Here is a 12,428-nt window from a genome sequence, read left to right on the forward strand (position 1 = left end):
AAAGAAATCTGGGAGGCTCTTTAGACAGCTCACGAAGGAACAACACAGGTTAAGCAATCCAAGATCGACATACTCACAACTGAATACGAGCTCTTCATGATGAAAGATGATGAATCCATCCAAGATATGCACACTCGCTTCACCTCCATCATTAATGAGCTTCACTCTCTTGGTGAAACTATTCCAAGAAACAAGCTTGTCAGGAAAATCCTTACTGTTCTGCCTAGTTCTTGGGAAAGCAAAGTGAATGCCATTACAGAGGCGAAGGACTTGCATACACTGACCATATATGAACTTGTTGACAATTTGAAAACATATGAAATAAAGAAGAAGAAGGAAAATGAAAGAAGAGAACCTAAAAGGGAGAAAAACCTGGTCCTCAAGACAGACAACAATGATTCAAGTGGTGAGGATAGTGATATGGCTTACTTGACAAGAAGATTCCATAAGATGGTTCGCAGTAATGGAGGCATTCCAAAAAGGGGAAGTTCTAGCAAGCCAAAAAATATGACCTCTGTCATAAATGTGGCAAGCCAGGACACTTCATCAAGGAGTTCCCTCTCTTAAAGCAAGATTAGTACAAAAACAACTTTGACAAAGCAGCCAAAGAGGAACCCGGTTCCTGATAAATGTTTCAAGAGAAAGAATGCCGCTGATAATGTTGTAAAGAAAGCTCTTGCTGCATGGGGAGAGTCCTCCAGTGAATCTGAAAAAGAAAATGATCATGGTGATAGTTCAATGATGGCAGTGGAAAGTGAAGCAACTGAGTATGACTCAATCTTTTCCTTGATGGATCAGTCTGATGATGATGAAGATGATGACGATGATGAGGTAAATTTTCTGGATGTTCAGAGAAATCTGAAATCTTATTCTCCTAAAAAATCATGTCTTTGGAAAATGTATTAATTGATACTTATCACAGTCTTTTAAATGATAAAGATACTTTAACTGTGGAGTTAAGAGAAGCAGAACAAACCAGAGATGACTTAGTAATCATTGTTGTTGATTTAAAGGAAACAATTGAGAACCTGAAGAAAGAGAAGGATGCCTTAGATGAAAAAATTGCACATATAGAACATGAAAGAGATGATCTAATGGTCGCTGTGGTAGACCTAAAAGAGACCTTTGAGTGTGTAAGAAAGGAAAAAGAAGTCTTAGCTGAGAGAGTTGCTAACATTGAGCATGAGAGAGATGACCTATTAGTGGTGGTAGTAGACTTGAAGGAAACAATTGGGGAACCTAAAATAGAGAGTAGGCTTGAAAATTCTCAAAAGGGAAAGGAAGTTCCAAGCGAGGCACACATTAAGCTTGAAAGTGAATTAAATTCAGTGAAGTCTATTCTGTGTGCTGAGCTTGAGAAAAAAATAACTTCATGAAGAACTAGGAAGAGTGAAGAGTGATCTTGAAAAATCACTCAAGTGGACCTGGTCCTCCGATGCTATCACTGCCATGTACACCAATAATGGGGCAAACAGGCAGGGGATTGGGTTCCAAAGGGAAAAGATTCCCTACAACCCTCATAGCAAGTACGTTATTGTACCTGATAATTGGCTTTGCACTCACTGTGGCAACATTGGGCACTTTAAAGAAAACTGTAAGGCCAGATTTCAGTCACAGCAGAAAAACAAAGTTTTTGCTGAAAAAGTAACTACTGGTAGAGAACCTGGTCCCTCATATAAAAAATGCATGATGCCTGCTTGGACCAGAAAATCCCTCATTCACCTTTTTCCTCATTACAAGGGACCAAAAATCATTTGGGTTCCTAAGTCTAACTCCTGATTTTCTTGTGCAGGGAACAGTTAAAGGAAGCAGCCTACAATGGTACATGAAAAGTGGCTGCTCAAAGCACATGACTGGAAGTACAAATGATTTCCTTTCACTTAAAACCCTGCAAGGAGGGAGTGTATCCTTTGGAAATGGAAAGAAAGGATAAATTTTAAGAGTTTGAAGGATTGAGAAATCTCTCTCGCACTCAATCGAAAATGTGTACTACGTGAACAAGTTGAAGTACAGCTTGCTAAGTGTTTTCCAAATCTGTGACAAGGGAAACAAGGTGGAATTTGTATCAAAAATATGTACAGTCACAAACATAGTGACTGGTGAGGTGGTTCTAGTAGCAAAAGGATACAAAAATATCTATGTTGCTGATTTAGAGTCTCTGCAGAATGGTGATCTCAACTGTCTAAGTGCTATTGATGATGATGCTGAATTATGGCATAGGAGGTCGGGTCATGCAAGCTTCACGTTACTGAACAAATTGGTCAGGAAGGACCTGGTTCATGGTCTGCCCAAGTCAAGTTTCAAGGATCACAAAGTGTGTGATGCATGTGTAAAAGGCAAGCAAGTCAGATCCTCATTCAAACCCAAAAAGGAAGTACCTCAAAGTCACTTGATCTTCTTCATATGGATCTATGTGGACCCATGAGGGTGGCAAGAAAGGGAGGAAATAAATATATCTTCGTTATAGTTGATGATTACTCCAGATTCACCTGGACTCTGTTTCTCAGAACCAAGGATGAAACCTTTGAAGTATTTGTTGCCTTCGTCAAAAGGATTCAAGTGAAGATGGGTAATAATGTAGCTTGCATCAGGTCTGATCATGGGACAGAGTTCAACAATGCCAAATTTTATGAGTTATGTACTGAAAATGGTATCACTCATAATTTTTCGGCTCCAAGAACACCTCAACAAAATGGTGTTGTGGAGAGGAAAAATAGAACTCTTGAAGACATGGCAAGGACAATGTTGATTGACAGTGGGATCGCAAAGAATTTCTGGGCAGAAGCTGTCAATACTGCTTGCTACTTGGTGAACATGTGCATGATCAGGTCCCTTCTGAACAAGACTCCATATGAACTGCTGAATGGAAGGAAGCCCAAGCTGACACATCTAAGGACTTTTGGGTGTAAATATTTTGTCCTCAACAATGGAAAGGAAGCTCTTGGAAAATTCGATGCCAAAAGTGATGAAGGAATCTTTCTGGGATACTCATCCCAAAGCAAAGCTTACAAAGTGTACAACAAAAGGACTCAATGTGTTGAAGAGAGTATACATGTGATCTTTGATGAATCTCACCTCTCTTGTGAGAAAGACAGGCGTGTTGACCAAGATGGAGAACCTTTATTTATTCTAGGTGAAGTTATTGACATGGAAAATGGAAAGGCAGACATGATGAGTCATGTCAAGGAATCTAGTAAAGATGATGCAAATACATCTCCATCCATTGGAGAGGAACCTTGTCCCATGATCACAACAACTGAAGCTGAAAAATAGAGTTGTTGATGCAGTCCAAGGTACTCCACTTGCTGAAGTAAGAAGCAGCCAAGAACCTCAGTCAGATATACCTGGGTCCTCTACAAAGGAGATTCAGGTACCAAACTGGAAGCACAAAAGCTCACATCCTCTTGACAACATAATCACCCCTCTTGACTCAAGTGTTCAAACCAGATCAAAAGCCAGAAATTCACTTGCCTTTTCAGCCTTTCTTTCTCAAATAGAGCCCAAAAACTTCAAAGAAGCGTTGAAAGATGCAGACTGGATCACAGCCATACAAGAGGAGCTGCATCAATTTGAAAGAAACAAGGTATGGCACCTGGTCCCTCGACCTGCAAATCGAACTATCATAGGAACCAGGTGGGTATTCAGGAACAAACTTGATGAGTTTGGAAATACAACAAGAAACAAGGCAAGGCTTGTAGTTCAAGGCTACAATCAGGAAGAGGGAATCGATTATGATGAAACATTTGCTCCAGTTGCTCGAATGGAAGTCATTAGAATTCTTATTGCCTTTGCATCTCATATAGAGTTCACACTATTCCAAATGGATGTCAAAAGTGCATTTCTAAATGGCTATCTGAAAGAAGAAGTCTATGTCAAGCAGCCTCCTGGTTTTGAGAGTCACGAGTATCCTGAGCATGTGTTCAAACTGGACAACGCATTGTACGGGCTAAAACAGGCTCCCCGAGCTTGATATGAAAGGTTGTCAAAATTCCTTCTAGAAAATGGATTTACAAGAGGAAAAATTGACAACGCTCTTTTTCTGAAGAAACGAAGGAGGAACCTACTCATTGTTCAGGTATATGTTGATGATATCATCTTTGGAGCCACAACTGACTCTCTTTGTGAAGAATTTGCAAAACTCATGGGGAGTGAGTTCGAGATGAGTATGATGGGAGAATTAAATTTCTTTCTAGGACTTCAAATGAAGCAATCTCAGAAGGGAACATTGATAAGTCCGCAGAAGTACATCAAGGAATTGCTGAAAAGGTTTGACATGGAAGCATCAAAAGTCATCGACACCCCTATTACCACTGCTACCCGTCTTGAACCTGGTTCCTTTATAAATCAGACCATGTATAGAGGGATCATAAGGTCACTCTTGTATCTCACTGCAAGCAGACCAGACATTGTGTTCAGCGTGGGCCTTTGTGCAAGGTTTCAATCCAATCCAAAGGAATCTCATCTGAAGGCTGCCAAGAGAATATCGAGATATCTCAAAGGAACGCTGGACCTGGTTCTCTACTATTCCTCAGGTGACAGCTTTGATCTTATTGGGTATGCTGATGCTGATTATGCAGGATATCTGGTAGACAGGAAAAGCACGTCTGGAATGGCACATTTCCTGGGTTCTTGCCTAATATCGTGGGGTACAAGGAAGCAAAACTCAGTGGAACTCTCAACTGCAGAAGCGGAATATGTAGCAGCTACTTCTTGCTGTGCTCAATCATTGTGGATCAAGCAGCAGATGGAAGACTTTGGAGTGTTCTCAGATTGTGTGCCTCGACAATCCAAGTGCACTCAATATGGCCAAAAATCTAGTCCAACATAAGAGAACCAAGCACATTGACATGCGTCACCACTTCCTCAGAGACAATGTTGAAAAGGGGTTCATTTGCATGAAATTCTGTAGCACAGAAGATCAGATTGCAGACATATTTACCAAGGCCTTGAGTAGAGAACATTTTGAAAGAAATCGTCTGGCACTAGGGTTGATAAAGCCCAACTGAGAACCTGGTACCTCGATGATTGGCTATGAAAGGCATGTTGAGGTAAAATTAGCTAAAAAGTATTTTCTGGCAAAGTCTAACTCATCTCTATACCGTTACAGGTAGACACGCATGATGATTACAGAGCAAATAGGCAGTTGATGCAGTACGCACTGGTAAAATGGGCAAAACTTATAGATGAAAGATTAGTCAGGGAACCTGGTTCTCCTGACACAAGTTAGTAGTTCCTCTGTTCTCTCATGCACAATTTGAATGGTCAAAACAAGTGCCACGTTATCAGTGCGTCAATTTCTTTTCCTTGCATCTTGTGAACCCAAACGTCTCACCCCTTAATAATCGACCCGACTCCCAAAACTGCCGCCCTTTCTTAACCGGTCCCTCATCCATTATAAATACATCTATCACTGTGACAACTCCTCCCATCAAATTTCAAAACCTCATTCTTCTGCCTCTCTTCAAACTGCCAAATCCCTTATCTTCTTCTCACCATGGCCGAAAATCAAACAACCTCGAGTGCTCCAACTGACATCCCCATTGAGTCCTCACCTGTTAAAACACCGATATTAGACTCCTCACCCCACACCTCTGCTAACCAAAACCCTAGGACAGAGTCACCCCCATATTTCATCTTCTCTCCTACCTACTCGAGTTCTAGTTCTCATATGAGTCGCAAAATCTCGACTCCCAAAAGATTTATAGCCCAGAGCCCTTCTCCTACTTTTCCGGAAAAAGGGGATGAATAGAGCATTGCTGGCAAAGAAGAAGATCAGGAAATTTCAAGTTCGCCTATGAAAAAAGGGTCAAAGGTAGATCAAACTGATACTTCCGAGACGTTTGACTCAACAAAGATTGCTCCTGATCTTACGTCCACAGGTAACACTCCTTCCTCTACTGAGTTCTCCATGGATGTACAAGAGAAAGAGGCAATAGAGAACATGTTGTCCATAGCTCATGAAGGGGTTGTTATAGAAGAAGGTGATGATGGTTTTGGGACTCAGGGGGAAGAGTCTAAGACTGTGAAAGAGGGTAGAGAGCTTGTGCCTGTTGAACAATCGGCACGGGACAATACTATGGGGGTCCCAAATGAGGGACCTGATCCCTCCTCAGAGGATCCAACTCAGGGGTCCTCTCAAGAGCCCAGGTCAGTATTGATCCTGCTCCCTCCCCTCATTTTGATATTGAGCCTTTATCTGTGGTTATTCCTGAGATGAGATCTGATTCTGAAGAAGTAGTTTGGGAAAGTGAAGAGGATCCTGATGATATACCAATTGCTAGCTTGACTAGGCGTAGACTAATGATTACTCAAGAGTCTACTCCTAAGCGACCTACTATAAGGTTGCAAAGGAAGGAGGCTCTTGAGTCTGCGCTTAAGAACAGCCAAGCTAAGTCAAGGAGAAGAAAATTAGTGAAAGATAGAAAAGTTGTGAGCGAAAAGACAGTGCTAGTTGTGAATGTGGATGATGAAGTAGAATAGGAACTTGGTTCCTTGACTAGAAAGTGCTCACAGAAGCATGGACTCCCCAAGCCTAAAAGGGGATATTCTGTGTCTGTAGAAGAGTCTGCTGCCAGGGTGATGGAAGAATTGGGTGAAAAGTATGTGAAGTCTGATGAAAAAAGAAAGAATGTTTGCAAGTCTGCTAAGAGAAAAGCTGATACGGATGAGGAACCTGGTTCCTCAAAGAAGGCTAGAGTGGGTGATCCAAGGAGTGCTGGGAAAGAGAGGTTAAGAAGTCAAAATGTGCTATGGGGACAGCTGGTTAAGATCTGTGAGTTCCAACAGTGGACACATTTATTCACAAATGATGCTCCAATGGTGTATGAAGAGGAAGTTCAAAGTTTCTATGCTGACCTTTTTAAAGTTGAAGATGATCACATCTGTGTGTTGGTGAATGGAGTTGATATGGTGATGGACTCTGCCTTGTTGGGGTCCATTCTTGGTGTGCCTGCTGAAGGGCTGTCTAGTGTTCATGGATCCTGTTCTCAAAATTTCAGAAATGCCATATTAAAGGATAGAGCAGTTCAGCAGGGGGAACGGGTTCAGAAGAAGGCCCTCCTTCCTGTATACCAACTGCTGTTTGAGATGGTGAACAAGGTACTGCTGCCTCGAGCTGAGAGAAGATATATCACCTCTCGTGCAGACATGCTCCTCATGGAAGCACTGGACAATTTCACTACCATCAATCTGCCTGGGGATTATGATAGAGCACATGAACAAAGTGGCAGACTTTAAAGATGATAATCATGGGCTGCCATATGGGTTCCTTCTCACCAAGGTCTTTAAGCACTTCAAAATTCCTCTAGGACAAGCTAAAGTGGGCACAAAGAAGCAAACTTTCTCCAAAGCTACTCTTGAAGAATGTGAGTGTATCGAGAAAATTGGAGGGGTCGAAAGCTCTTCTAACATATCTCAGCTGATTAATGCTCAGAAAAGTGCTACTCGGAGATAAGAAAATTGAAAGCAAGGAATGCTATCCTTGAGACTCAGTTAAGTCAGCTGCAGGAGGCACCTGGTTCTAGTTGTTCTCAAGGAGAAGAGGTTGCGCGTCTAACAAAAGAGAATGTTGAGCTCAGGAAATAAGTGGAGGACCTGAAAGAGAGACTGCTCAACGAGCAAATGTCAGCAAATGCTCGAATGGATTTAATCCTCCAAGCCCTTTCTAAGCCATCTTCTTCCAGTGCTCCCTAAATAGTGTCCCTTCAATGTCCAGTCTTTAGTGATCAGTCTATTCCCTCAGTGTTAGTTTTTATGATGATGTTTGTGGTGTTTGTTTTTTGTTTGTTCAAAACTGTGGATGGTGGTAGTAACATTGACTCTTCTCCTATTGAAAAATCCAAATTAATGCTAATGCTAGCTTTTCCCTTTTTTCTAATTATGCCTTGTCTTTATGCTCTATTTTTAGTCATGTTGTGTGCACAGAAGTGGCATGAATTAACTCAAGCTAGACTTTTTTTTGCTATATACTTGTTGCTCTTCTTTTTATGATGCCAAAAGGGGGAAGATTAATGTGTATAATTGATTAATTGATTAATGAGCACTGATTAAGGGGGAATACAGACTCAGGGGGGGAACCTTAAGGCTTTTCTGGTTCACTGTCTGGTTCTGTGCGGTCTTTTTCTGGGATGTTCAATTATAAATTTGTCATCATCAAAAATGGGGAAATTGATAGGTTACAAGTACCTTGCTTTATGTTTTGATGATCTAACAAACTTACTGTCAAGTACCAGATAAGGAACCAGTTACATATCCTCAAGACCTTAAGATCGAAAGGTTCCAGCTTGGAATATGCTTCAACTCTTCAGAGTCAGAGGAACAACAGAGGGAACATATAACTATCATTTCCCGAGAAAATTGTACAAGTCAACTGCCCCAGTTATAAAGTTGTTGCCTGCACATGCTACAATGCAGAAATAGTGCAACAGTCAACTTTATCCAGAGCGTCTTTTACCTACCTTGCTTACATCATCCTAGTGATGTCACAAATGCATTATTAACATCAAGGAATGTAAAACAAATCACTTGTTCACTTAAAGAAATCATCGAAGCTCTCACACGGTCATTGATCATCAAGCAATCAATTCTCAAGTGCATCAAGAACAAAGAACAACACTACTACGGACCAGTTCCCCACAGCAAGTCATTGTATGTCCTTAATTGAGTTGTAACTTTGTAATAGTTTTTCAATTGTAATTCCTACTTAGCTTGTTTAGAAGTATTCATTAGAAAACCCTTTATAAACCTTAAACCTTTGTGTTTAAGTCTTGGCTAGAGTTAGTCGAGTTGTAAAGTCTTTGTAATAGAGTTATTACAAAGTGGCTTGTAATAGAGTATTACAAGTTAGTGAGGAATTAAGAGATTAATTCCTAGGTTGCAGAGGTTGTAATCTAAAAGTTGCTCAGTAGTGAAGTTGAAATCCTATAAGGGTAGGTCGTGGTTTTTAATCCCGTTGAGCTGAGAATTTTCCACGTAAAAATCCTCTTATCATCTACTTACTGCAGCGTGCGTGTGTTCTAGTGGTACTGATAAAGAACCTGGTTCTCTATACAGTTTGGTGGACCCTTATATTCTATCGCAACTACCATCAGTAATAATTTTAACCCAACCAAGAGATGGTTTCTCCCACTTTACAATAATACTCTCAATCTTAGGGATAAGAGCTAAAACTTGGGAGCAAATACCTGCCCACTGCCATGGCCAATTTCTACTGCCCATAAACTTTGAGGTAGCCCATCTCAAATGGTTACGCACAAAAAACATCTTCCATTTTTATTCCTCTTTGACCTTTAGATATTATTTAATTGGTTGTTGTATATAATAGGGAAATAAAACACTTTTATTCCCAAATATTGGTCTTATTTAAACCTTTCGCTTTTTTGCAGGTTAATTTTCCATATGGCTATCAAATTAAGCATATTTAAATGAGAATTATAACACCAAAATTTTGTGAAGAAAATACCTCAATTATTTCTATATTTTGCAGAAAATAAATGAAAACGCCCAAAATTTAACTACTTAAGTACCACCACAAGCAACCGAAGTGTTTGTAATAGACCAGACTCGAGCTCAATGGCAGAGTATGGAGCATGAAGATCGAAGTCCTCGTTGAAGATCGATACCGAGCATGACCGACTTCGAGTAAGGCATAATAACAGAATGACGAGATATTAGCAACCGACCGAAGATTTCGGCGAAAATCCCGGAACAGATCGAATCAAGCGGTTATTGGCGCCAATCATGGGATTTGTTTCCGTTATTAGAATTGTACTTTATTTAGGATTCCTCTACTATATAAAGAGGGACCCCATTCATTTGTAAGGGAGATGGATTGACTAATAAACACATACACATACACTGCTTTCTCTATTTCACTTACTATCTATTACTGCTCATCACTGTTTATTTTCTGTTCTTTATTGTTCTTGTTATCCAACCTCGAGACCATCTCGAATCGAAGTCGAAAGCATTGTCAGAACACTGGATTAAATCCTTGTTTGATTTATTTTACTATTCAGATTATCTATTTAATTCCTTGTTTATCAATTAGCATTGGATTAAATCACGTATCCTTGAAACCACTAAATAAGTTTAATTGTTACTCGAAATTTTAGGGTAAACACGCTTCTATATCTTCAATACTGTATTTGGCAAGGGCATCGGCAACCTGATTTGCCTCTCTATAGCAATGTTGAATATATAACACAATTAGCCTGCAAAATAAGTCTTCTAATCTCCACTACAATGTCCTGCATTTGCCACACCAATTTTGCATTGCCTTTTATCATATTAACAATTAACAACGGATCACATTCCAAAATAAAATCCAGAAAGTCATGTGATATGCACCATTTCACCCCAAAGTAGGCAGCTTTTGCTTCACCAAAGTTACTGGTTCCCCGCCCAACAGGTTTAGCAAATGCCATAATCAAATTACCACCTGAATTAATCTTTGATAATTCCTCCCGTACCAGTCAAACCATCCCCAAAACAACTACCATCGGTATTAATTTTAATCCAACCAAGAGATGGTTTCTCCCACTTTACAATAATACTCTCAATCTTAGGGATAAGAGCTAAAACTTGGGAGCAAATACCTGCCCACTGCCATGGCCAATTTCTACTGCCCATAAACTTTGAGGTAGCCCATTTCAAATGGTTACGCACAAAAAACATCTTCCATTCTTATTCCTCTTTGACCTTTAAATATTTGCTTAATTGGTTGTTGTATATAATAGGGAAATAAAACACTTTTATTCCCAAATATTGGTCTTATTTAAACCTTTCGCTTTTTTGCGGGATAACTTTCCAGATGGCTATCAAATTAAGCATATTTAAATGAGAATTATAACACCAAAATTTTGTGAAGAAAATACCTCAATTATTTCTATATTTTGCAGAAAATAAGCGAGAACACCCAAAATTGAACTACTCAAGTACTGCCACAAGCAAATATTGTTAAGTGATATGCCACGTCATCAACCGGACTTTAAAATAGAGAAAGGTCAAAGGGGTAATAATAGGCTTTATCGGGTGAATTTTTCTTTATACATTTATTACAATCTGATTCTCCTGACTCAGCAAAATTAATGAGAAATTTCATTCATTAAAAAGTTAAATATAAGAATAAAACTTCATCACTTAATCCCTTTCCTTCTCAATTTTGAGTTTCAGTCATTCCAATACAGGTAGATAATTTGTCTCTTAAGGGCAAAACCATCATCTTGCAATGCTGATGCCAATAGTTTCCCACTTAAATTCTAATATTTTCTACTAAAAAACTATTATAGAAACTAGAAACCAAATCCCTCATACAAAGGCCAATTCTTTTTCCACAAGCGGCGCTGCAACACTAAATTAAACCATAAAAAAACATTGGAGAAGACATATTTAATGCCAAAGAACCACGAAAACTAAAAAGCAGTACAAAATTAGAAAATAGAATCCCATAAATTTAAAAATGAAAGCAATAAACTCAACTATCTGGGTTATTTGAAAATCCACAAGCACTTCTCTACTTCAACTTCAAATGATTTTTTTCAACTTTGACTCAAATATTGTCCATTGTGTTCCCAATATTTGAGTCAAGGAAGGAATTGCCATTGCAATTGTAAAACAAAGTACTTTTGGCTTTTTTTTTGGTAAGTAAAATTTTATTTATAACCTCAAACAAAAACTGTACAGCGTATAACTAAGCAAAATTGAATAATAGTGCTCGACATTAAGCCCCAGTACTAGCGTGCTCTACCAACTACCCTTTAATCTTCTATTTTCTCTAGTCCTATCCTTAGCTAGGATAAAAGTTCAGCTCCTTTAATCTTGTTTGCATACTTGGCCTCAGACTTCCCCTGACCTGTACCTCCTGAACAATAGTTCTGGTGAACATATCGGTAGTTCTTGTACAGTTCTGGAATATCCTTTGGTTCCTTTCTTGCCATCTATTGTAGATGCAGCATGCTAGGGACATTCGAAATATCTCTGCATTTACACTGTGCCCTTTGCCATTCTTCATAGCTCTTAGCAGTTCTTCTTGCCAACGTAAAAGCTTGCCTTGTTATCCCTTGCCACCCTAGGATTTTGTTCCACACATCTGCAGTTGTAGTACATTCAAAGTACAAGTGAGATATGCTTTCCTGTGCTTGGCCACACATGACACCAAGATATATCAGTAGTGATTCCCCAGTTGCTTAACCTATCTCTAGTATATAGTTCCCCATGTAACACCAGGAATATTGAAAATCCACTTTGGGGATCCCAAGTTGTTACAAATCAGTTTCCTCCAACCCACCTTTGGGATATTCCCCAACATCTTCTGATACATTAGCTTGACTGAAAATGAATTCATGTGTTGCAAATCCACTTTAGTATACCCTGCCTACTCTACATACTTTTTAGCTTTGAAATTTTTTTGAACCATCCACGATACTTGC

General features: G+C 39.4%; 1 protein-coding gene across 1 annotated transcript; it reads left to right on the plus strand.

Annotated features, from left to right (window-relative positions):
* The first annotated feature begins 99 nt into the window (after window positions 1-99).
* Window positions 100-3,970, plus strand: LOC142173622 (uncharacterized). Its single transcript, XM_075239246.1, has 9 exons — window positions 100-528; window positions 604-797; window positions 923-1,283; window positions 1,793-1,821; window positions 2,014-2,316; window positions 2,508-2,591; window positions 3,096-3,193; window positions 3,288-3,583; window positions 3,716-3,970. Exons 1-9 carry the CDS (start codon window positions 100-102, stop codon window positions 3,968-3,970), a joined length of 2,049 nt encoding a protein of 682 aa, XP_075095347.1.
* The last annotated feature ends 8,458 nt before the right edge of the window (window positions 3,971-12,428 follow it).

Source organism: Nicotiana tabacum, chromosome 19 (assembly GCF_000715075.1).
Source record: "Nicotiana tabacum cultivar K326 chromosome 19, ASM71507v2, whole genome shotgun sequence".
NCBI classification, from domain to species: domain Eukaryota; kingdom Viridiplantae; phylum Streptophyta; class Magnoliopsida; order Solanales; family Solanaceae; genus Nicotiana; species Nicotiana tabacum.

What these genes read in the sequence shown, in the direction of transcription:
- LOC142173622 (XM_075239246.1), top strand. Translation starts at nt 100, where the DNA reads ATGAAAGATGATGAATCCATCCAAGATATGCACACTCGCTTCACCTCC. An exon ending in ATTCTCAAAAGGGAAAGGAA is followed by an intron (nt 1,284 to 1,792) that starts GTTCCAAGCGAG and finishes TTTCTTGTGCAG; the next exon opens with GGAACAGTTAAAGGAAGCAG. An exon ending in AGTTTCAAGGATCACAAAGT is followed by an intron (nt 2,317 to 2,507) that starts GTGTGATGCATG and finishes TCTGTTTCTCAG; the next exon opens with AACCAAGGATGAAACCTTTG.